A 26825-nucleotide genomic window follows, 5' to 3' on the forward strand; every position below is an offset into this window, starting at 1 on the left:
AAATTTCTTTCTGCTGCATCTCAACGTGCATTATCTATGGATGCCAGTATGATGGCTACCTCATAAATAGAAATTATTGCATTGAATAATCTTGGCATTGTTACCACCAAATTAAAAAATTAACATAAAAGTGTGCAGAGTTAAGGCTTCCCTGTATAACTTCAGGCTCACAGTGCTAATATTAATTTGCCTACCTTAATGACAATGTTGGGTTTTATCCTAATTGGCTTTATTAATTTCTCTTGTCTAGGGAGGAGAGGGGAAGATGAATTTGACTTTATGTCATCATTCTCCTTCATTGGAACAATTCAATACCGGAGTGCAAGGGAAATAGTTGTGCTTTTAAGTGAAGAAGGTGGGATGGCTTTTCTGAACACATTGTTTGCAGTGTGAAATTAAATAGATTGGGTTTTCTTTGATTTGTTTGGGATAGGGTTGTTTGGTTTCGGTGGGTTTGAGGGTCTTTGTGGTTTGTTTGGGGGGGTTGGGATTGTTGTTGTTTTTGTTTTGGGAAGATTTGGGGTTTGATTTTTCTGGGGGGAGAATCGGTTTTGGTTTTGGGGGGAGGGGGGGAGGGGAGGAGGAGGTGGGTGGCGAGCCGGTGACGCACGTCGGGAGCCCTAAGTGAGCAGATGTGTATTTTTTCAGCTAAAGAGTTAAGGGCGGCGCTGCCCGGAGCATCCAGCAGGCGGCCGGAGATTCCCGGCGCTCCCCGACCGCTCCCCCGGCTCTCCCCGACCGCTCCCCCGGTGCTCCCCGAGCCCTCCCCGGCGCTCCCCGAGCCCTCCCCGGTGCTCCCCAGCACTCCCCGGCACTCTCGAGCCTTTCCTGGCTCTCCCTGGCTCTCCCCGGCGCTCTCCTGACACTCCCTGGCGCTCTCCGGCTCTCCCTGAGAGCTCCTGACGCTCCCCGGCGTTTCCCCAGCGCTCCCCGGCACTCCCGAGCCTTTCCCCGCTCTCCCCGGCACTCCCGAGCCCTCCCCGGCACTCCCGAGCCCTCCCTAGCACTCCCCAGCACTCCTGAGCCCTCTCCGGCTCTCCCCGGCGCTCCCCGAGCGCTCCCGTCGCGTTGCCAGCAGCCCGCGCACCCCGTGGGAAGCAGCGCAAGGATTGACGTCCAGAACATCCTGCCTATAGGATCCGAGCTGCCAGCCGAGCCCCGCTTTCCACCCTCGCTTTAAATCCGGCTGGCGGGGGCAGGCACCCAAAGCGGGAGAGATTGGCAATGCAGCGTGGCAGCAGCTCCCGAAAGTTCTTGCTTTCTGTAACTCCCTGCTTTCGGACTCGGAGCTGCCGGGCAGACCTGAAGCTGGGAGTTTAACGAGCCCCGTTTGCGAAAATGCCTGCCACTTGCTGGTCTTTGAATTTGATAATTGGTCTTCCAGAGCTGAGGAATGCTTAACAGCAAGAAAAGTCAAGGAGGAAAAGGCAAGTTTCACAATTCAAACCACGCTAAAACATGTTCTCCTTTCACCTTATGGAAACTCTGGAGAAAGCTGCAGGTGCTTTTTGATTTGGTTATTGACAAGATGTGACATGTAATTGTAAGACAAGTAATATGACTTTTAAACTCTTCTGATTGTTTAATGCCAGCAAGGAGCAGCAAAATTAAAGCAAGAAATTAATTTGAGGAATGTGAGGACTTTCAAAGAAGAAAGCTGTTTTCCAAGAAGAGCAAAGTAGGACGATGGCATCTGGAGAGTGCCTTCTGCTAGACCTAGAAACAGATAACTTCATTTTCTATAACATCTCTGTCAACCAGAGTGCAAACGTCTCCCTCCTTGTGGAAGACTGGTTTTACCCAGCGTTCCTCTACGCCATCCCCACGATCTATGGGATCATCATTCTGATAGGCCTTATTGGCAATATCACTTTGATTAAGATCTTCTGTACTGTGAAATCCATGCGAAATGTCCCTAATTTGTTCATTTCCAGTTTGGCCCTGGGAGACTTGCTGCTTTTAGTGACTTGTGTGCCTGTGGATGCCAGCAGGTACCTTGCTGACGAGTGGATGTTCGGCAGAACTGGATGTAAACTTATCCCCTTCATACAGCTCACCTCTGTAGGGGTGTCAGTCTTTACTCTCACTGCTCTCTCAGCTGACAGGTAAGCTTGGCTGCTGTTGCCTTGAAAAGAAGCTTGCATAATTATGACTCCATAAAATGCACAATTTTAAGTTTGTGTTTTCAGGTAAAATGTTTCTTTTTTAATGTAATGAGGGAAGAAAAATTGCCTCAGGCGATTTCTGGTGTATATTACCATACAGGAGAAGGATGCAGACTGAACACAGGATACTTTTTCTAAACTAAATGTTTGTGCAATTTAGCTAATAGGCTACATTAATTCAAAGAGAGACAAGAGGAGAACAAGCTAAAGTCCAGAGACAGAAAATACCATTAATGAAGCTCTATTAAAAGATAGCATGTTCATATTTGCCAAAAAGATAATTGATCCATACTTCATGAAGTGTGAAGGCACTAGAGCAGCAATTTAAAATGCAGTGAGAATCAATTTTTTTCTAGTGGCTTGCTTCCTTACAGTTAATAATACGTGAGGCAATATTTTATAAAATATTTTTCAACTATTCTGATGAGCTTGCCAGGAATCACAGTTGCCATAGCCCGTGTACTTCCCTTGGTTAAACAGTTTGCCCCCTATCCAGTCAAAACTGATCTGTGCTGTTGGTTGAGAAACTTCATTTTCCAATAATGTTTACTAAATAATAATGTGTAGTAAATATGCTGGTTTACTTTCTGGATGCTTCCAAAAGAGATTAAGGAATACATTGTCACCATGCTGAAGTGACACAGAAGTACTGAGTGAAAAAATTATTTCAGTTTTGTTGTGATCAAAAAAGACATGGGGATTGTATCCTTGCTCACAAATAAGTGAACCTAGGTTTGCTTTGGGTACTCTTGCATGCCACTGTCTTGCTAAGCTGCTCTAAAATATCAGACTACATTTGTTCAGATTTCAATGTAGTTCACACACATATTTCGATATACTTTTTGCAGTTTCAATGAAAGCAGATAACTCCTCGGTGTTTCAGACAGAATGGTCAATATGTTTGTCCTCTCCTCCGTGTTGGGATATATAAAAATAGCACTGTCTGTCCCAGTAGCAGATGACAAACAGACCTATGTGTAGATAAAAGTCTTAAAGCAATATGCTTTAAAGTGCTGTGAAGATAGGGAAACTGCACTGGTGGAAGACCACATGCACTGTTGCTCCTGAGTTTGATGTGGTATCTGGATCCCTCCTGACTGCTCTGAAGAAAATGTTGGGAAAACAATAAGCATCTCTCCAGGAAAATACATCTTTCTAAAGCTGTAATGTAAGTTGTTTTAAGGGATATAAGGAAAAGAAAAATGCATTGTAAATAAGATTATGTTAGATATATTTATTGCTATCTGATCACATGCTACATAAAGTAAACATTGCAAATGCTTTTACTGAGCAGCACATCAATAGCACTTTTTGGCTGAAGTGATAGAACAGAACAGAAACAGAAAACAGCAGCTGTGCCAAGCTTTGGGTTTGGTGACTTCAAGTTCTGAACTTCGGCTTTATCAGGAACCTGTTAACCATCATGCTGCACTGATGATCAAATGTTTCCATTTCCAAGGGATCATTTTACCCTCTTCTAATGCATCTGTGGTCTTCTGCAGAAGGAGATAATGAAACTTTTAACTTTGTTAGGTCTATGAATCTAATATGCTGTGCATTGAAACACAAGTGTCCCTTACCTATTAAGTTTGCTAAGTTTCTATTTTGATAAACTAACAGCGTTGCAGGGTTAATTTTGTTACAAAATAATACAGTCTATATTTTGTCAACTCACAGCCCATTAGTCTATTTCCTTAAAGCTGTCACCCTGAACTCCAGACCCCAATATTAATCATATCAGAATCATAGGGAAATAACCTTAAAATGTAAAGGGAAAACTTCCAAAATGTGAGTTGAGTGTGAACCGACGTGGTGATGCTGGTTGGGGGCTGTGGATGGTCTGGAAGCCCAGCACCCTGCTGCAGGTGAGATGCTGAGCCTGGCAGGTGGGATGGGTTCACAGACACCCATTTCTGCTGACAGACATGGCAGTGCATGAAGGGAAACAGAAAAAGGGGCGTGGTGGTGAGATGATTAATGTTCAGTGATACCTCAGATGCTCATATGATGCATGTGAATGTCTCTGTTTTCATTAATCTAAGCCATAGACCATGTGTGAGAAAAGCCTCCTAAACCTCTTACTCTGAAAAGCATTACATGACACTGTCTCCAAGAAAAGGGAAACTTGTCAGTGTACTACAGACCTTTTGTCTATAATTCATCATCTGCAAAAAATTATCATAAAACCCTCTTGGTTTCATCATCCTTCAATTGATGAAAGCAAATGGAAACAACTGCTGGCATTATGGAACATATCATGGTGATGCCTACAGAGACGTCCGAGGGAACAGAAGTCTGACATGTAAAGAAAAGCATTGGAATGTGATACAAGAGGGTAGTTTCCAGAGGCATGACCACAGAAACACAAGGGGAAAGGCAGTGGATAGGTGTGATGGGCAGATAGAGTATGTGAGAGTGTGTGAGACACTTATGCTACATTACAAAAATGGTACAAATAATCCTGGCTGTGTGGGATCACCTTCTGAAAATGAGGAGCCCAGTTTTAGGTTTTTGCAGTCACATCATCAGTGCTAGAGCATATGCCTTCCTGAGGTATACTTCCATTCTTTCCATTTCCACTTTGCCCTGTGTTAGGAATCTCTCATCTGCCAGTGACTGCAAACATTTGGCTGAGTGCCAGCCTCCAGCAGCGAGTACCTAAAGCTGCTCAGTGGTTTGACCACCAGAACGAGGGGCTGTGCAGAGGACTGTTCGCTTGCAGACTTCTTAAGGAGAAACAGAGGGAAAAACTGCTGACCTCAGCTCTTCCTGCAGTGAGAGCCTCCAAGCCTGCAAGTGCTCTGTGTACGTATGGACACAGCTGAGCATGCCTGCACAGGTGTGAGCAGGAAGGGACAGCCAGAGGGTCCCTGGGTGCTTAGCATGGGTCTGTGTACAATCATGCGATTTCCTTCAGATTTCATTATTATTTCAGAAAATATATAAGAAAGGACAAGAAAGAGTTAACAGTATTGCAAATTTAGTTCCTCTGGGACCAGTCTACTGACTGCACAGTGCTTGCATCTGTCTGGCTGCATTTGCAGGAGCAGTGAGAGCTGTCAGGTGACAACTGTTTTCCTGCAAGTGTATCAAATTTTCACAGCAGTTAGGAGAGGGTTAAGGCATGTCCTGTGCTTCCAGCCACCTTCCACGAGTGATAAGGCGCCCGTGCTGAGTATACAAGAGCGAAGAAACAAGCAGCCCATGTGTGTGTGTGATGTTTGTGTGTTTTAGAAACACTGTAAATGAGGTTGGTAGGGGAAGGACATCTGTCTGCCCTGCTGCTCTGCACTGTCAAGCCAGTAGTTTCTTCAGCTACTGCTCAGTTTATCCCAGAAAAAGTGGGAGTTTGGGTTCTGCCCTCCTCCTCCTTCACCTCCTCCTCGGTGCAAGGATAAGGGGTACAGAGGCACCTGTGAGAGCAGTGACACCTGGGCTTCTAGCCCAGGCAGAAAAGCGAAGGCTGTCTCAGCAAGGGACAGGAAATTAAGGAAAATCTTTGCACAGCAAGAGGAAAAGCAACTATTTAATTGCCCATGTCATGGGAGAAGTCTTTATTTAATTGGCTTTCTCCAGTGACTGACAGGGTATATACATTTGCATTTGAATTAACCAGGCTGACAAGCATTGATCATAGTTCCTCACTGTTAGACTGACATCCTAAAAGATCGAAATGCCCTGGTGCTCATGCAGTGAAACCTTCCTGAAGCAATGCTGTTTTTACAAGCACACAGCAGAGTAAGTGTAAAATGTAATTGGAGTTTACAAGCAGCATCTTTACTTTAAGCACTTTGGATTACGTGGATTCTAGTACTGGAAAACTGCAGCATGCCTGGCAGCCAGAGCTGCCTGCAGTCCTGTGGTGGAGTGACAGTGTGGTGAGATATGTGGAGTGACATTACACGGGAGATTAAGCACTTACAGTGGTAAAACCAGCTGCAGACAGCATGGTTGCAGTCATGTGGGACACCTGAAATGAGAATGTTAGCTTTGGAAATGTTCACCTCAGTGCCTTGCAATGGATGCAGGAATGCTGCAGGGCTCCCAGCTCTGCTGGGTCCTTGGAATGCACCACGAACACAACTTTTGATGTTCCTCTGAACTCATAAGACAGTTTGTTTATCTAAGAAATAAAACTTTCAAACAACACTCCTAAAAAAGGCAGCAGTGCAAGGAAAGAAACAAACCCAGAATTTCTACAAACACACTTTTAAATATGCAAGTGTCTTTGTTTAGTGGACTCATTTCTTCTGTGATTTAGATGTCTCCAGCCCCTACTATAAATATTACCTACAATACTACAGGAGGTGTAATATCTAAGTGCCAGTTCATTTACTTTACTTTACAATCACTGGTTTATATCTCCAGTAGAGGACTAAGGGAAGCATGCCACCCTAATAAAAAGCTATGAAAAGTCAACCCATATTTCCACTGAGTTAATTTACATAATGACACTTTTTTTAAAAACACCATCAGTTGTAAAGTGCCAAGTCCACAGCAGTTAAGAATATATTTTGGGCATTCTAGTCACAGTATTCATGAAACACCTTCATGTAACTAAGGCACTATTTTGGAGCATTTTACTTGTGCTGTAATTTACCGTGCAGCCCCAGGAGGGTTTAAGCAGGTGGCAGAGAAAGCCACTCTGAACTACCAAAACGGCCTCTAACCCAGTCAAAGCAAGTCTGCAGAATGATACCCCACATGGAGAGTTTGGATCCACTGATGTGACCTCATGATCTCAGCCAAAACATTGGTCCTTCCAAGCCAGGGAAGAAAACTGGAGGGACTTCGAGCCCAGCCCAAAGCCTTCCCTCACACTAAAGCATCAGGCAGCCCCATCTCCACCCTTGCCACTGGCACAGTGCCTGTGCTGCTGCCCTTCACGTGCTGATGGATGCAGGGTGATATACACATATCTCCTTCAGCTGATGTACAAGAGTCTTAGATCCTGGTTTCTGGCCACTGTGTCAATAGAATATAAACGCTCTTTACACCCTTAGTTTTAGCTCTTCTTTCCTCAACCCCTGAATCCATCTGCACCAAGAGCAACTGATCAAGCAACACAAACTTTCTGAATGTCTTGATTAGCCAGAGCAGATGGCTAAAACACAATAGATGCACTTCTATAACCAGGAAGATTAGAGCTCCCATTAATAGCAGTGGGACGGAAATCTAAGTTTAGAGTCTGTGCTAATGTGCTGGACACTGTCAATATTTAAGCAATCAAAAGGAAGAAAAGTCAGATTACCTATTGTTTACATTTCAGTAAGACCTAAAACCCCCAATCAGTTGTCATGGTCTCATAGTACGAGGTGCTGTACACACTGTTATTAAGGAGAGCAGCTGGCTGCAGAGAATTTACCGGCTGCGTGTCCCAGCAGCGGGCTGGGATTTCACCATCACTGCAGGGAGATGAGCTTAGGGTGGACTCATCAGTTCATGTCTTACTATTTGATGTTCAGATGTGGGCAACAGCCTGGCTGAGAAGAGTAGGAGGTAGCTGAGCTGAAAAAGTAGAAGCAGGCACAACCATACTGTGAAGCATCCAGTAAGTGCTTCGCTCAGAGACAACCCTTGCAATAACCAGTGTTCCTTTATTTTGGAAAGAGAGTTCACCACTGTCCCTATGGAGTCCGTTCACCTTGTTTTTCAGCAGTTTGACCCCCAGGTGCCCACCTCACCCCATACAATCTAGGACCATGGGCCATGATGTCTTGCAGGCAGTGTCTGCTGCGTAGGCTCTCAGGCAGAATAAGGGTTTTCAAAATCCCTATGCCATGGACCAGAAAACAGGGACAGTCCATAGGCCTATCACAGTGCTGGGGCACCTGAAGGCATCCCAGCAGCAAGCCAAGTGCTCTGTTGTAGAGCAAAGCAGAAAGCTGGAGATGCCTGGCAGAAACTCCCCTCCTGATGCCAGGCTAGTGATCAGTTTAATTGGGCTGCAGAAAACTGTGGGGAATCAAACGGAGAATCATTGTTAGAGCTCTGCCATCCTGTCCTCACTTACCCTCTGTCCACAGCCAGTCTCTGCAGCTTTCTAGGAAGGCAGGACAGAAAACAGTACCATGACACCCTGAGAGAATAAAATGTTTCTTCACCCCTTCAGGCAGCCCTGAAGCATGAGATTGAGACGTGAATGTTCAAATGACCTGGGAGAACCAGAGACGTGGATGCAGGACTAGGAGACACTGCACTAGCCATCAACTCAGCAGTATTTCTTGCCCACACTTGTACACAGAAGCTACTGAATATCTCATAGGGTTTGGATTAAAAACAAATCTTTCCAGTGACATGAGGCTGCTTTCTGAGAATTCAGACTAAAAGCGCCTATATCACTCTGCCACCTCTTGTGTGTCTGGCACTCTGTCTCCTCTCTGCTTAGAACTCATGTCATGTTTCAAATTGAAATTTGTCTGACCTTTAACCACTGCATAATAACCTAACTCACAGCAAACCTGAAAGGCTGAGAGAGTTTGGGTTGTTCGCCCTGGAGAAGAAAAGGTTCTGGGGACACCTTATTGCAGTTTTCAATACTTAAAGGGGCTTATAAGAAGGAGAGAGAGGGACTTTTTACCAAGGCCTGTAATGGACAAGGGGCAATGGTTTTAAATTGAAAAACAGTGGGTTTCAGTTACACATGAGGAAGAAATTTTTTATGATGAGGGTTGTGAGGCACTGGAAGGAGCTTGCCCAGAGAATTGGTGGAGACCTCACGTCTCAAAGTGTTCAAGGCCAGCTCGGATGGGTCTTTGAGCAGCCTGACCTAATTGAAGATGTCCTTGCTTATTGCGAGGGGTTTGGGTTTGTTGATCCTTTAAAGGTTCCCTCTAACAAAGCTATTCTATGGCTCTGTGATTAGAGCAGTTAAGGGTAGTAACAGATTGTTCAGCCCCTACCTGCTGCTAGAGGTTCATATAGTGGTGATGATCTTTTATGACACCTGTGTTTACTGAAACCGCTGAAAGGACTTAAGCATCATATAACTGGCTTAGCTTTATATTGAATTACAATAAAGCCATGACACAATGAGAATCCCACAGGATATCTCATTTTGTCACATGCAGAAGAGTCACTCTAATGTCTTCTTTTGTCTCTTCTTTCCTTAACAGAGCACTAATTTTTTGCATCTCCTGTTCACTTGGCTCCTGTGTTTACTATTTTACAGATAACTGAGTTCAAATGGTTTATTTTAGACTATGGCCATTTACCCCAGTGACTCTATATTTTCAGTCTGGTTAGCCACTGTGTCATCTGCAAACTTTTCCAGCAAAGGTTTTATAGTCTGCTTAAGGCAGGCTATAAAATAAATAACACTGCAGCTAGAGAAAATTCCCAGGACCCAGGCTACATATGGTTCCACACACTGCTTTTTACCACCGTGCTTGATGCCCTGCTAGGGAAGCATGGGCTCAGGGCCCCCACTTGGAATCCCCCTTTCCCAGACTAGGAGGCCTAATTTTAACCATTTCCTGTGGGAGTAGGACAGGGATTGCATGGATAGGAGAGGAAGGACCACATGTACTCTGGTTCACACATGTGTGTCTCTATATACACAGTCATCTGTGCCAACAGGCCCACAAAAGCTGCAGCTCCTCTGTACACTAGCATGGCCCACATCCTATTTACATCCCCTATCATGTTGTGACAAGACAAAAAACCCCTAACATCTGCTGTGTGTTAAACAAGACAAATATATTAATTATCACCTGTTAGCAGTATTAACCTATCTCTTATTTCCTCTACAACTGGCCTTGGGCAGCACAAATATTTGCAATTTTCTTGGTCACACCATCCAGCCTTTCTGAACATCACATATTTGAAGCCAGTTCTCCACTTCTGAGGAAATTCACCACTTTTACAAGATTTGTAAAATAATTAACACCAGTTGTTCCTCAGCTGGTTCCTTTAGTACTCCTAGGTGTAAATTACTAGGCCTGTTGGTGTGAAATTAGCTTGTGTTAGGAGATGTTGGCTCACATCTTCTTTAATACATCTCACAAGTTTTCTGCTACATCTGTAGTACTGCACTCATAGTACAGAACCACATACATCTCCTGCTCCTTTGGTCCTGATGATGACTATCAGGTTATTGCTTTTCACTTTGTGTCATCATTGTTCATATCTCCACTATTTATGTGTATGCCTGATTTACTGATATTTTTTTATTCCTGGTGTATTTTAAAATGCATATTTGTTTGTTCCAGAGTGACTTTTGATAATTTGTTGGCTCCTTCAGCTTCCCTTATCAGTCACCAACATTTTAAAACTCCAATACTTGCTGTCATTTACTTTTCCTTTTTTTCCCATCTGTTGCATATTGATTTTTGTAATTACTTCTTTGACGTTTTAGCATAACTCCTCCTTTTCTGTAATACAGGGCAGCTTTTTGCTGTGCTTTTTTCATGTCAAGGAGGGAGAACACAGGGAGCAGGCTGGGACTCAGCGACTAATGTATAGTTAGTGATGTCTCTTTAGATTTATGTTCTCAGTCAGTTGATTTACAAGATGCTTTTAACTTTAGGAAATCTGCTTCTCTAAAGTTAACAGAATCATAGAATGGTTTGGAAGAGATCTTAATGGTCACCTACTCCCAATGCCCCAGAAGTGGGCAGGAGTACCTTCCAGTAGACCAGGTTGCCCAAAGCCTCATCCAAACTGGCCTTGGTTCTAAATATATAGCTTTTTATTTTATTTCCACAAAATTAAAATAAGCACACCACAGCTGCTACAGCTTATGGAAGTGTTAATTTTTAGGTCAATGATGAGCTCTTCTTTCTCTGTCAAAACAAGGTACAATATTGATTTATTTTACATCACAGGCAGGACTTTTTCTGTTGAGAATCTGCCATTTTTAGAAACTAATGAATTTCTGTAACTGACTCTGTGGGATATCCAGCAGTTATGTCACCTGCTTAGATTACTCAGTGATTCTGTCTTTATGCACCAAAGGTGGTGCTTTCAGCAGAAATAAGGCAGATTCTCTAGTGAAGTGAGGGGTCTATGTCTGAGGCCACAGCTTAGTTGCCCTGGTCTCAGTTCAATCCTCAGGCATGCAGATCTCCCACTGCCAGGCTGCTGACATCCCTGGAGAATTGGGCTGAGGCAGTAAAGCCTTGGATGGAAAGCATCCCTGAGGCTTGCCCCTTCTCATGCCTGGTGGCCCAGTGTCAGCAGCAGTTCTCCCAGCTGCACTCCAGATACTCACACAAGGCAAGCCCCAACACCTGTGTGTGTTCTGGTGCCCCATGGCACAAACAGGCACATCCCTCTGGCTGTACCCAGGCACTGAGCACATAGGAATGTGTGCAGTGCTTAGCTGGTGCTGGAGAGCTGTGTGGGATATCGCTGGTTTTGAAATTAAAGGATGTTTCCAAACTGTGTCCAGGGGGACATCAGGCACAGCAGGGCCAGCTGGGGGTAAGGGAGGGGATTGTCCTGCTCTGCTCTGGGCTGAGGCGGCCTCACCTCGAGTGCTGGGGGCAGTTTTGGGCACCACAATGTAAGAAAGATATTAAACTATTACTGAGCATCCAAAGGAGGGCAACAAAGATGGTGAAGGGTCTGGAGGGGAAGCTGTGAGGAGCAGCTGAGGTCACTTGGTCTGTTCAGCCTGGAGGAGACTGAGGGGAGACCTCACTGCAGGTACAACTTCTTCATGAGGGGAAGAGGAGGGGCAGGCACTGATGTCTGATCTGTAGTGACCAGTGATAAGATCCAAGGGAATGGCCTGAAGCTGTCCCAGGGGAAGTTTAGGTCAGATATTAGGAAAAGATTCTTCACCCAGAGAGTGGCTGAGCACTGGAACAGCTCCCCAGTGACCAGAGAAGTGCTCACAGCACCAAGCCTGACAGAGCTCCAGAGGTATTTGGACAATGCCCTCAGGCATAAGGTCTGACTCTTAGGGTGTCCTGTGCAGGACCAGGAGTTGGACTCGATGATCCTTGTGAGTCCCTTTCAACTCAGCATATTCTGTGGTTCTGTGAATGAATGGGCCCAGCCCTGCTTCAGGCAGCAGGTCTCACATCTGTTCACAAGGAGCCGTGAAGCTGGCCCCACTGAAATCTTTCATTTGGAATGAGGCTGAAAGTCACCTTCTGGGAATAACTACCCTGGGTGTAAAGGGGGTTTTTTTGATGTCCATGGGACTCACATTATTTCCTGCAGTAAGCTCTCAATCCATTGTTTTTCTTATGTATATTTAATTTCTGAAATATTTTAGGCTGTGGATGTTTATGATTAGGAATAACACATTCACTATCAAATGATTAGTGTTTAAGCTCTCCTTCCCCAGTATGTAGTGCAGTTCAGTGGTCTCTAAAACACTCTGTCTCAATTCTGAATTTAGGCATTCCTAGACTGAGATTCTTATTTGTCCATATTCCAGGATAACATAGCAGTATGCTATGTTACAGATTGAATTTTTAACATATGCTTTAAAAGTAATAACTATGCCACTTCCATCAATGCTTCCTTTTTCTTTTCATTTAAATGTTAAATTAATAAAAAGAGAAAGTAGGAAGTACCTGCCAATGTATTTAAGATTTGCCCATTAGAGATGTCTTTGTGCCCATATGCAATTTACTAAAGATTTTAATAACAGATGTTCACTCAAGAATAATGCATAATAATGATAATCTTAACTAAGTATGCAGAAAGCAGATAGACCCAGAATAGGTTGTCGGAGTGTGTTGATGGGTTAGACAGTCTAGCAATTTTGTGGATTTACTGAATTGTCTTCAGAGCTATAAATATTCATAACATCTATGGTAGAAACAATAAAGAAAGTTTTTGGCATTGCATTTGTCATAAATTTCTTGGTATATTTAGTAAGACTGTTTTCTTGCCTTCCAGGTGGAGCTTTACACCATCTTCTTCATTTATGTAGCTTTTCCATAGCTTTATGTAGCTTTTCCATTTCACTGTTGCCTGAGGCTTTTTTGCATGGTAATTGAGCCAATCCTTCATATTATGTGGGCAAAACAATAATGTGATGCTCATAGAACATAATTGCAAAATCTCAATGAAAGGATTTTTGTTTGGTCTGTTCTCAGGCCAGGACCAGACCAATGTGCCATTAACCTTAAAAATGGGAACAGATGATTGGGGATCAGAGGGACTGCAAATTGCACTTTTCTCACCATATCAGTTACAAGTGGGAACAGAAGTAGTATGGAAGACAAGCTGACTGAGAGACAGTTCTTCCATCATTACCACAGGAAGTCATGGCAATTTCTGTGGATAATTTTCCAGAACTGGAAGGAACTCAGTGTTTTCACATCTCAGAAAGTTACATGACTCTGCAAGACATCAGTCCATTCCAGCCAATCTCTGCTTTTTTATTTAAAATTGAGTTTCAAATTATCTCAACTTCTCAAAATAGAGCAGTTTAAATAGATTCAAAACTTTGTAAGCAGATTTCTCACTTCAGAGAGAAAGAAAGTGGTAATATGTTCATCTTCCTCCCAGCCTGATGCAGTCGAAAAAGTGGGGCCAGTAAGGAGGCAGGGGTGGGCAAGGCTCCTGAACAGGTTTCTTGTTTGAACAGGTTTTAACACACTTGGGTTTTAAACCATTTTACAAATTCAGGAGTGGGGCACAGGATCCTTTTATGTAAATGGTGTTGGGCATAGTAACAGATGATACTACTTGAAGGAAACTTTCCTTGACACTTAAGTACTCCTGCAAATTCATTTTTGAAGGGTCCCTTTTCTCTGGAGGAAGGATGAGCAGGCCTTTTTTTCCTCTTATATTTCTTGCAAGTGTTAAGCACTTAGATGCTTAACACTAAAGAAAGCATTAGAAAGATGGATGTGCTTGGCAGGACTGGGAAAGTAAAGGGCAGTACTCTGTGACAGAGCCTTTTTCAGCCATTTTCTCTCCCTACACTCCTGGGTCATCTACATTAGCTTTCCTTGCTGACATAATACAAAGCAGTCATAAAAGAGGAGAGCAAGCTGAGGCTGCCTATAGCACCAGCTTCTCCACACAGCATAAAGTTACTTTCCCCACCCAAAAAAACAAACAAGAAAAACAAAAAAAAAAAAAAAAAAAAAAACCAAAACAAACAAACAAACAAAAAAAAACCCAAACCAAAGGCTTAGACATATGAAGCTAAATTAATTTAAAATCCCAGGCAAGCATCTGATTTTCCTCCCCATGACTTAATTGTTTTCATTTAATTTTTGTGGCTGTTGTAGCAGGCATAAGTAAGTGGATGAAGGTGACAGGAAAAAGCCATGAAGGAAACACTGAGGCTGCAGTCTTTGTGGATAAGGTCCTTTCTTCCCCAGAGAGCAAAATTGCAGCCCTTCTATGCTTAGAAATATATATGCAGTATGGCTTTGAAGGCAAAGCCTGTTTATGCTTCAGGTGGTGTGTATTTTCTTGGTTCAGCTGAGGAGCACAAAGATGGACAAAATATTTTTTTACCAACAGAGAAACTACACCTAGGAAACACTGACATCCATTTGGGGCTGTATTTTGGTTGGTATCTTTGGACAATGTATCTGTAAGTGTCTTTTTCATGCTACAGCTACTTCTGTGCTTCAATTTGAAGCTGCAGCTTTGGGGCTAAGTGGATGGTATTAACCAATGTTTGCATACTCCAAGCTTTAGAGTACATTAGGTGATATTATCATTAGTTACATTATTATTAACACAAGGCCAATGACACAGTTTTCCTGTTTCCCTGGCATAGTAACCTCAGTGGGAAAAGTATTTACCACAGAAAGGCCTTGGGTGTGCCACATTTTAGTGGTTTATGGTAATTTCAGTAGTTTCAGTTGTGAGAAACAATTACTCAATGAGCACGATAGAGATCCTAAGGGATGTACAGAAGAGGTTTTCATGGATTCAGTGGAGATGCACATGTTCTATGGGCTCCTACCAACTCACAATAAATTTTTGGGATTAGGTTGAGAAGTGATCAGGTGTTCTGGGTTAAAGCAACACAATCACCAGCTTTGTCTTGGAGGCTTGGATACCGACCTGGAGAACAGGGACAGCACCAGAGTCATTGTGGCTGGTGTGGGGAGGATTTCCTTAGCAGGGAATCCTCACAGTGCCTCATGAATTGCAATTATATGAAGCACACTTAGAAGAGCCCCATGAGTAATTTCTTTTGAGGGCTTCTTTCAGTGAGACTGCAAGACAAGGAGCTTACTGGCATCCATCCTGGCTAGGAGGTCATTGGCAGCTGCAGGGACATAGCAGTTTGCTGCTTCACAAGTGGGAACAGAAAAATTCAGAGACTGACAGTAGTAAAGGTCAGCATCTCTTTCATATTTCCAACCAGATCAGTAACCCAGTCATTTTCATATGGGCTGTTTGGCCCATATGTTTTATTCAGCTGAATCTTCAGAAGGCCTATCTCGAAATTTTGGGCTTTGTTGCAGTGCATGAATTGTACCTCTGATTTTTAAATTTTTTTTTTTAATTTCTTGAAAAGCTGATAGGAAAAGGAGTTTAGCTGAAAATAATATATATATATTTCAAATAATAAATAATTAGAGACTGAATGTGCAAGCAGCAGAGGTGATCAGTCCAAGGCCAAGTCTAGATGCACTGCAGACAGGTGAGCATGTAATGTAACACATAATCTCATAGCTTGTGTTACAATCTGGGCTAAAAACAATGCCATAATAAAACCTTTGCATGAAAGCTCAGTTCCATGAGGTCCATAGCTCCTCTAAGGTGTATTGGTATATTCATCAATGTCCCCTTCAAAGTGGATTGAAATATTCACATGCTGGATATTAAATATGGGAAAGTTACATGCCTCAGGCGAAGTAATTGAAAAACAAATTGCAGGGGACAAAGCTATGGAAAGCTTGAAATATTATTTGACATACAAACTGAAAATATACATGCTGAAAAGCAGAACAAGCTGCTATTCAAATCCAGTCTACCTTGATGAAGTTCTGAAGAAATGTCAAATAAATTATCAAACCCAGGCTTGACACTGCCAGGAAAATGGTATGGAAAAGTAGAGGAGTGAAGGCATTTCTGAGCCCTACTCTGAAGCCAAACAGAAGGTGCAGCTTTTTCACCCACTGAACACCAGCAACAGGAAAATCCAGCGGTGTCTCAGCCCAAGCACCAGGCTGGAGGCCAATTCCCCATGGTCAGCACCCCCTGTGCCCTCACCAGGAGCAGCCCTGGCAGCTGCTGTACAGTGTGGGGTTAAGTCTCCGGTGCTCTAGGCACCATTTGTCAAGATGTCTTCTTTAAAAAGCCAAGCAGCTAAATAGTTGCTATAAAGTTGTGTATTGCAAAGGCACATCAGTCTCGAAAGGCAAAGAGTCACAAGTGTTAAAGTCCATGCTAAGTTTTGGTTTAGGGTCCCAAAGAGAAGCAGAAGCTGCTCCTGATGGTCCCGGTGGGGCTGATGTTGCTGCAGCAGCTCCTGTCTTCTTTGGGAGATGATGATGGCAGTGAGGAAATTGGAGCAACAGCAAAACACAAAGTAAAAGGCAGAAAGCACCAGCTCTCCCCAATGTATGTTTTTATATAGAAACTTCCCAACAAGCTAAAGACACAAACTTAAACCACTACTGCTTAGCCTATTAGAATTCTAGTTTCTTAGCACGCCAGGCTACATATGAACTACGTATATGGTCTATCTTGTTCTATCTGAAAAATGTAAGCAATATTCTTACTATAGTCTTATTATGTTTAAAACTATGTTTTAAAACTCATTTAAACTCACTTAAACTCATTTAAAACTCATTCTACTTACTTACTTAGTTGCTTGTTTTATTCTAAAACTTAAACTTACACCTCTACTTTATGTGTAAGTAGCTTAACATACTTTAATCTATCCAAAAGTTTTAATTCAATCCCTGTGCTATGATTTTTCTCTGAAAAATTCAGAGAGACTCCTAAATTACTGACTCCCAACAGCCCAGAGCCTGAGCTCTATAGCAGAGTAGAGCTGCTGAAACACAGACTGGAGAGACCCACTAATACATCAGCAAGGCTGACTGGAAATGGGGATTCCTACCAGATCAGTACAGATCAATCACACATCAATACTCGGAGACTAACAAAGATTAGTAGAGATTTCTGCTTAAATTAACCCACCAGCAAGGAAGTCTTGCAGATAGTCAGCAAAATAATTTTATTTGATTGTCAGGCTAATAAGAAAATATCTACCTGTCTTTCTGCACCTGAGAATTTATATTTTTGAAATCTGTTTTCCAGCTTTGTTTCTTCTGTTTTATCTTTCTGTTCTTTCATTGCCATCCTTTGGGTCTACACTGAACCCCTTGCAAGGAAAACCTCTCTCATATCTTCTCTTACATCTGCTTTGGGAGGCTTTAAAAATACACTAAATGCCTAGTAGTCGGTGCCAGCGTTCCTAGACATTTCTAACGATGTTCTGTTCAAATTAAATTGTTTTTAAATGCCATCTCTCATTAAAATGTACCAATAACTTAAAACGGAGTAATTTTCTGGCTCCCCCAACTCTGTTAGTGTTAATAAAAATTAAACGGTTTCTCTATGTTCTTTAACTTACCCATGTTCCTGGAACATAATACTGGAAAATATCCTTTCAGCTGTCTATATTTTGTAAGACAATCCCTGAAATAATCATGCTAATATGACATGCTAATAAGCATACAGTAAACATCTACAGAAAGACCTTTGAATCAACTAAATTTGCTAACACCTTGATATATTATTAATTTCCTTTTGCATTTCTCTTCTTTAAGGTTTACCAAAGACTTTCAGTGAGCTTGTGTTTCTGTCAATAACCTGTATCTGGTCAATGAGACTATAAATTGAGCTATTTCAACACCACTCCTTTAGTAATCTGCCTAGCACTTCTGTTTTATGACTGCAATAGGCAGAGCATCATATTTGTTTAAGACCTGTGACGTTCTTTGCCTAAGTTTATGATCTGATGCTGTAAGATTGTGCTTTGTGGTAAGGCACCACTTAATCCCCAGTTTTCAGAGTGCAAGTTAAAGAGGTGCTAAGCAAGCCTTAAAAATACTGTGCCTGGCCACTGCAGCTGGAAAAAAGGAGAGCTGCAGAGCTTGGACAATAAGTGGTTAAACAGCAAACTACTGAGCCCAGTGTTTGTAGTAGATGAAAGGAAAAGTCCTCTACACAAGACATCTGTATGAAGAAATACCTGCAAATGACAAAATGTCTAGATATACTCTTCATAAAAATAAGTATGTAGCTATGTATGTAGCTATGTAAGTATGAATATACATGCATATAAATATGTGTGTGTATTTAAAATACATCCAGATACGTAGACACCAAATGGAGGGCAAGTTACGTGTGCTGAGCAAGATATTCTATATAATCAGAAGCTGAATGCATGCTTACCTTGGAAATAAAGCAATTACCCAGGGAAAATAGTGGAGGACTGCTGGATTACTCTTTCAGATGTTGAGCTTTAGGATGAAGCAGGCTGTGGCAGTGGGGAGTCACGAGTGTCTGCAGAGCGTCCGTGTTTGTGCTGCTGCATGGAGGGGCCCTGGTGCACTGCCCGGACTGGGGCAGGGTGCTGTGCTCACTGCCTCTGCTCCCAGCCCAGTGCCCAGCCCAGCTGTTGGAAGGAGCTTAGAAATGGACCCTGGAGCAGCTGATGGGATGTAGCCTGCCATGCCAAAGAGGGCTGGGACAGCCCAGGACCCAGGCACACCAGTGACCAAGGGCAGCCAAGTGCTCCATGGGTGGAGTGAGGCAGATCCTGGAAGAAATATCCAACAGTTTGTAACTGTTATAATAATTACCCTCCATCCTAATTTGTGAAACCTATGGATACTCCTTCCTAATTACCCTTTTTTCCCCTTCTACCATGTTCCTTAAATGCATATGTGAGTTGTGGCTTGCTTGGAGTGTCAAATCCTGCCAGAGCAGGCTCCAACATATATGAAGCTCTCATAAGACCTTTTCCATTCCTCTTATTACACATACCAATTTAAAATAAGTTTAATTCATTGATATTCTTTGATTCTAAAGTACAATTTTCTGAAAGGCTGAAATCATGAAAGACAAAAATTCACATGAATTAATATCTCTATGTGTCTAGAATAGCAGTTCTGGGTACTTAACCTGAATGCATTGAGTTAGGGAAAACTCTTGCTAGCTACACCACCAAACAGCAATTAAGCAGGCAACATACTCTTTGTAGCTTGGGAAAAAATAACATTTGCAGGAGACCACTATTCTCACAGCTTGAAAAGTGTGGCAAAATCTCAGCCCAGTTTCCTTCAACACTGTTCTGTGAATGGGTGTAAGCTGCTGTACACTTTCAAAGAGAAGTCTATGATTGCACTTCCTGTCTTAATGCTATTTGGACACATATTAATGTCATTAATACTAATTAACATGTTAATGTCAGGGAGCCCTGGGCTTTGTCGGTCAATTACAAATTAAATGAACTCATAATCAATACACATGACACTGAATGAACTGATGACAGGTGGCTCTGGTTTAAATTGAGAAATCTATTGAAAATATTGAAATTGAAAACATCAGAAAGAATCCAGTCTTGAGTAAAGAATTATTTTGTTTGTGTTTTTATTTCTGAATGGAAGGGAAAAGCAGGAATACTATGCTTGAATGTTGAGGTCAGTAAACTATTTCCTTTTTTTGTTTGTTTTTTTAGGTATAAAGCTATAGTAAGGCCAATGGAGATCCAAGCATCCCATGCACTGATGAAGATTTGTGTGAGAGCTGCTATAATCTGGATTGTATCCATGTTACTTGCCATTCCTGAAGCAGTATTTTCAGATCTGCACCCTTTCCATGACAAAGAGACTAATAAAACCTTTATCAGCTGTGCTCCTTATCCTCATTCAGATGGGCTGCATCCCAAAATTCACTCAATGGCATCATTTCTCATATTTTATATTATTCCCCTGTCTGTCATTTCAGTGTATTATTATTTTATTGCTAAGAATTTGATCCGGAGTGCTTACAACATCCCTGTGGAAGGAAACGTGCATGTGAGGAAACAGGTAGAGATTTGGCTTTCTTCAAAAATCAACATTCTCTATGAATCTGTGAGGAGAGAGGGAATACAGGGAAATTGCTACTGTGACGGACCATGTCTGTCACACTGATTTTAATTGATTAGGTGGGGTAAAAGAATTAAAATGAAAGAAGCCATGATACAGGGCTAAACAGTTAAAGCCTGTTTAAGGTCTGTGTCTCCTCCTGTTTGTAAGTTCAGAGGCTTTGGCAGAGTGGTTTCCATGGCAAGCATAGCAGGACACCCTTGCCAAAGCCTGGGAAGGTATTGACTAGGATGCAGGGAAAGGGGCAGAGCAGATACAGTGTTTGCAGATTGAAGCAAAGGGGTGATACAGGAGAAAATCAAAACTTCACAAAGTTGCTTTGTCAGAGAGAGGACCTTGGATAAAGCCTTGCCTGTTTCTAAACAGCCTATTTAGCTTGATGTATTTATTTAATTTGTCTTACCTTTTTAACTGAGGTGTGCTTCAACCTCAGCTAAACTGACACAAGCCATTGGTAGCTGAGCAATTGTCCACTCGGTTGGATCCAGCTGACACCTCCACCTCAGGCTGACCCAACACAATCATCTTACATAGCCTTCAGGTGCTATGCTGAAGCAGTAAGGCTGGAAAGACTTGGGTTTTGCCCATCAAATAATGTGTGATCCCTGAAATCCTTATCCTTTTTCCCTTCTTAATGTGCGTAAATCTTTTCCCCTGCAGGCCATTTCTCTGCTGATTCAATGGCTGTTTTGATTAGTGGCAATAAAGTGAGCAGTACAAGCAGCCCTTTCCCCTTTGGTTTTGGGGAGAGAACTCTAAAGAAAGCAAAAGGCCAGGCTGGTCTAGAACCCTCCGTCCATCATTCCCGTCCTGCAGTGCATTCAAGTGCTATATGTCTCCATCTGAGATAACTGGTATCGATTTCTTTATTGCATTGCTTCCTTTCTTTATAGTGCAGATGTGGCCTCAATAGCCCTATATCAAATTAAGAATACATTTTAAGAGAATATATGGTTTAGCCAAGGAGAGCCCTTTCTCAAAGGATTTAATTTTCAGCCTGCTCGCTGGAGACGTTATCACCTGATGCATGTCAGTCCTTCCTGAGCTCAATGGCTGATTTTTAGTCAGTGCCATTAAAGGGGCACCAAATAAAGTCAAAATGGGCTTGCCATGTCTCTCCTGCCTGTTTCCTGTTTGCAGCTATCCTGAGAATAGATCAGCCTATGTGAGATGCTCAGTTTCCTATTTACCTGTGGAGCTTGGAAGCAGACTGAGGTTGGGGCAGTGTCCTGGGAGCCTGGCTGGACACTGTGGCCACGCTGGGGTAGGAGCAAGGGCAAGCAGAGCTGAGGCTAGGACCAGTTGCAGGCCATCCACATCCTACTTAAATACAAGAAGTGGGATGCAGCTAATTTCCTAGGATTATCTGGGGAGCATTAGTGGGATTACCACAGAGGAGAAAATTAGGGAGCCCTAAGAGGTCAGCAGCATTAAATTTCCCAATCCTGCAAACTCTGGCTGCACAACCTCTGCCAGGGAGCAGTGCATTTTAGCAGATTTTTCTGGGCAACTCTGTCCTCTCATTTTGGGCAACTTCCTTCATGGCTTTTGCATTCATTAGGAAGAGAGATGTGTTTTTCAGTGGCTTTGTTATCTTAATGTGCAGCACTTGTGGACAAAAGACAAGGTTTGGTTTACCTCAGCTCCCCTCAGTTGAGCAATACTTCTGGGTTGACTCCAAGTGTGTAGAAGTAAGTAAAAAAAAAGTGTGGCCAGTCTGCATGAAGATTATACTGCATGCTAGCTGGTTTTTTGAAAGCACCTTTCCCTGACAAAGCTCAGATTAGGTCGAGAGGTGGTCATCCATCTATTCACCACCTATAGCTCTCTCCTGGTGGTTCCAGTGCTTTCAGCTGAAGGGTCCACCTCGCTGCTGCCTTGGTGTTCCTCCAAGTACAGAATACTCTCTGTTTCTCCATCTCTCCTTCAGACTCTGAGTGCTGCACTTGGTCTCAAAGGGCTGTGAGCTGTTGACTGCACTTTTGTGTACATACACCACATGGCCCCATGGCAGAATGTCCTGCCTGTGAGCTCTGTGAAATATCCCAGACTCCTACAAGATAATTAATTATAATAATAGAAATAATAATAAGGTAATTTATTAAAATTACATATGATTGTATATATTATGTGTGGATAACTAATGCAGATTGTCCACAGTTTTGTTGCCAGAACTGGGATTTTGCAAAGTGACAAGCCATTGGAATTTAATCTCTAAACAGGAAAGAAAAGACTACTTCTTATGCAATAAATTTTCAGAATTATTTGTTTATAAGGGAAGGGGTTTGAGGAGAGACAAGGAGACTGTTCACCTGCAGTCCAGATTTCCCTGCTCTGGACATGCCACCTGCCATATGTTAGCTGGAAAACTGCAGCACTGGCAAAAATAGCCAGCTCCTGGTCTGAGCTAGGAACAGCAGCTAATCTGTGTTTGTCTTTCTTTGTGCAGATTGAGTCCCGTAAGCGCCTGGCCAGGACCGTGCTGGTCTTCGTGTGCCTCTTTGCCTTCTGCTGGCTGCCCACTCACATCATCTACTTGTACCGGTCCTACCACTACTCCGAGGTGGACACCTCAGTGCTGCATTTTGTTGCCAGCATCTGTGCTCGGATCCTGGCGTTCACTAACTCCTGTGTCAACCCCTTTGCTCTCTACTTGCTCAGCAAGAGCTTTCGGAAGCAGTTCAACAACCAGCTGCTGTGCTGCAGAGCTCGCCTGCTCATCCGCTCCCACAGCATGGCCAGGAGCACCACACGAATGACCTCCCTCAAGAGCACCAACCACTCCCTGGCCACCTTCAGCCTGATCAATGGCAACCACATCTGCCACGAAGGCTGTGTCTAAAGGGCACAGACAGGACCATCAATTGCTGAGCATGGCTGCTGGACTTTGCTCCGTGGGGATGGTGAGCAGCTCACACACGCATGCACATGCCAGGAGGTGCAGTGTGCTCAGAGAACTCAGAGGAGCTTGGAGCATCCAGCATTTCATCTTGGGCGGAGGTTGAAGCATCCAGCATTTCACTCGGGACTGAGGCATCGCCAGAGCATCAGCTCATTGAGCACCAGCCCACAGGAGCTCCCTGGGAAGCGCTGCTGTGCTTTCAACGAGAGCAAAATGAGCACCTTAAGATCAAATCTTCTTTGGCTCTGCAGAATGTTCATCACTTCCTGCTCAATCCCAAACTTAAGCAGACTTACAGCAGTGATAAAGACCATATCAGGTGCACATAATTTGTCAGAACAGTTGCATCCATCACTTCATAGTGTAATGTATTTTGACATGAAAATCCATTTAAATAAGGTAAATACTTTTACAAAGGAGTTCAATGTAGGTCATTTACAGACTTTTCATGTATTTATTAATGTTCTGAGTACAGTATTAATTCATGGTCTAAAAGATATCAAGAGTTTACTGGGGCATGTCTGTGGCCCCATCTGAAATGAGCAGTATCTTGCACCACGTCAATGTGAAAGCAGTAACGTGAATAAATGTGAGTTGGAATATGTTTACAGCTTTCAACCGTGTGAGCTTTTGCCGTGTCGTGGAAGAGATAGCAGGGCAATTTCCAAGCATTACTGTTTTGTTCTTCCTGTCTTCAAAGGTGTGACATAATGAATTACGTAAGTGGTACCAGAAAATTTTAGTCGGGTTTAACTGAGGGCAGGCAATAGCAGAAATTGATGTACAGCTATTTTTCATGTAGTAGTGCTTTGTAAAACTATAGTTTTTCAGCAAAAGCTATCAGCAATGCAAGGTGTAATCTACAACCTACATTTTTTCGTATTGTCTTCACAGAAATCTGTGGAGACAGAGTGCCAAAACTGGCTGACATATTAGAGAAACAGGTCTACTGTAATGTTTGCCCCAGAACAATTTCTGTGCCAGGTACATCTATTCTGGAACAGGAGCACAGTGTCCTGCAGATAACAAACTCCCAAAGTGCCTGGGCTATAAGACATGCAATGAAGCTGCACACCTGATAAATAAAACTGCTGCCAAATGAGGCCATAAACCAATCACTGTTGCAGAATATTGGGTTTTTAATGGCCCTTATCCTCTTTGATGATGATAATTTTCATCACCACACCAAAAGATAAATGAAAGCTGGTAAAACTTTGTCCTGGGTTTGCTCTGTATTTGTAGAAAAAGTCATTTGTGCAGTGTAAAAGCACTCAGCCCTGTGTCTGCAGATGCTTTGGGATGCTGTGGGGAGCTGCTGTCTCCAAGGACTCAAACAGACTCTGATGCCAAAGGCAGAGCTCTGAAAACTTTGCCTGATTTTCCTTTTAGTCCTCTGGATGGGATTGGATATGCAGGTACATGAGGAATGGGGTCACAGCACTGTGCTGGTGTGCTGCTAAGGGTAACATTACCCTGTTCCCCCACCAGCCCTGGGCACTGCCACCTCTGTGTCACACCCTCCTGCAGCCATAAGTGCCCCCACATCCCAATCAAGCTGAAAACTAATGGGGTAGGGTTATTTTACAGATTAATCAATTCCCTTGCTGTTCTGACTGTGTCACTATGATGTTAATTTCAATTTACTGAGCTGAGGTCCTCATTTATTAAAATTTACAATTTTTAAATTTAAGATTTAAAATTTAAAGATTTCACTATTCTTTACTATGAATCCCCATACAGTACCAGGAGCTCAGTCTGCTACCATTTCAGAGCTGTTTATGACATTTCAAAATGAGAAAAATTTATCTGGCCTAAGGTATTTTTATTAAATATTTTCTTTAGCCTTGTAAGAATTTAACCAAAGGCAAGCAGGAATTAAATACTTCAACAGCAAACACACCAGGTGTGCTACACAATGTGTCATCCTGCTTGGTAACAAACAAGAGATTACTGTTCTACAAGAGACTTTAAAAGTTTCTAAATTTTTGTTTCTGCGGGAAGGGGCTAAAATCATAAATCATGAATCATAAAAATGAGAAAATCATAAATATGGGAGCACACTGCTATAACTCCCTAAGGGCTATGCTGAATCAAGTACCCTGCCTCCCTGAGAAAGGTGTTTTGAACACAGGAGAGCTATGAAGATTTAACACTGTAGATTGAAATAAGTGCTATTGATTATATACTTTGCTTCAAAACAGAACTAGTGACTTCTCCAAGGACAGGAAGGATGGTTATAGCTCTGGTCTGAAAAGTGCTTTTCAGAAATGCAGCTGCAGGTTGTCCACATGTGTCACAGCCTCACTCCTACCTAAGTTTCTCGGTATTATTTACCTTTGGACTTGGCACTGCTGGTTGAACTCGATGACCTTAGAGGTCTTTCCAACCTTAATGATTCTGTGACTCTATGATTCCTTTTAACTTTGTTTTTGCATCTGATAGGCATAAATTTAGGGGGAGCTCCATGCAAAATGCAATATTTTCATCAGAATCTAAGATATATAAAAGTTATTATAATATTTAGAAAATTAGATCAAGTATTTTCAAATGAGATGTCAATTTGCATTAACATTCCTCATTTTATTGAGATCCCTGACTCCCTTTTCAATATCTTTAAGACAATTCAGTGGGTCTGTGAAAAAAAAATACATTGAAAAAAGTTCCTTGCAAAAAATATTTTGAAATGTATTTCGCAAACTTGCACTCATTTTTTCAAACCATTCAAAGAGCAAACCTGAGGTTGGAATTGTTTCTATTTCATCCTCATATTAAAATAATGAAAAATATCAATGCAGCAGGGAAGGAAGGAAGATTCAAGAAAGTTTTCTGAAATATCTCAGCATGTAACTGAAATATTTGTAATTCCAATTTTTTATGTGTGTGTCTCACTCCTTGTCTCATTACCTTGGTCTCAAAAACACGATGTACTTTACACTGCTGCAGCAGCCTGATCCCTTATCTGGGGCTCTCTTTGCAGTGTTTGCTGGCACAGCTGCAGTGCTGATTCTTTGAACCTGGAGCGCTGTCTGCAGCCTTTCGTTTGTTTGGAAATTTTTCAAAGTGCCGAAGATAAAACCTGTGCCTAAGCACAACCCAAGAAAACCTGTGCCCAAGATAAACTGCTGGCAGGCAATGCCAGCTCTGTGCACTCAGGTACTGCCCAGTCCTGGGAGGCTTTGCAGTCCCTGGCTGTGACCCTGGAGTGGCTCCCCATCCTCCTTTCAGCTCTGCTCTCTCCATCAGCACTGGATGCATTGCAGCAGAGCAGACTCAGACCATGCTGTTAAAGGAATGCTGTTTTAATGTCCCTGAAATGCCTGGTTCCTGGGCAGATGAGGAATTTTCTACACTGGGTCCAAGTCTAAAAGCAGAAAGGTGAAATTCCCTTTGAACCAGGCAGCCCCTTGGGTTCAATCTGCCCTGTCCTGTGTGACACATGGCAGTTGTGTCATTTCAACCATCTGCAGGGTGGGGCTGTGGGAAAAATGGTCCCTGGGTCAGAATGTGTGTGTTACACAGCAGGGCAGTGTTGCTGTTCCCCACAGTGCAGCTGTGCTTTCCTCCAAGGTCTCAGGTGCAGGCAGAGTCATTAAAAGTACACGGCTGTCATTTATTGAATTGGTGTGAAATACAAAATTAATGTTAAACAGGGATAGATCCAGTATCTGAAGGGGGACTACATGGAAGCTGGAGAGGCACTCTTCATCAGGA

At 42.7% G+C, this 26825-nt stretch overlaps 1 protein-coding gene across 1 annotated transcript; it reads left to right on the forward strand.

Annotated features, from left to right (window-relative positions):
- The first annotated feature begins 682 nt into the window (after nt 1–682).
- Nucleotides 683–23718, forward strand: GRPR (gastrin releasing peptide receptor). The gene is made up of 3 exons (XM_014875886.2): nt 683–2105; nt 19801–20152; nt 22662–23718. Exons 1-3 carry the CDS (start codon nt 1687–1689, stop codon nt 23052–23054), a joined length of 1164 nt encoding a protein of 387 aa, XP_014731372.2. The 5' UTR covers nt 683–1686; the 3' UTR covers nt 23055–23718.
- The last annotated feature ends 3107 nt before the right edge of the window (nt 23719–26825 follow it).

The sequence above is a fragment of the Sturnus vulgaris genome, chromosome 2 (genome assembly GCF_052056855.1).
Source record: "Sturnus vulgaris isolate bStuVul1 chromosome 2, bStuVul1.hap1, whole genome shotgun sequence".
Classification (NCBI taxonomy): domain Eukaryota; kingdom Metazoa; phylum Chordata; class Aves; order Passeriformes; family Sturnidae; genus Sturnus; species Sturnus vulgaris.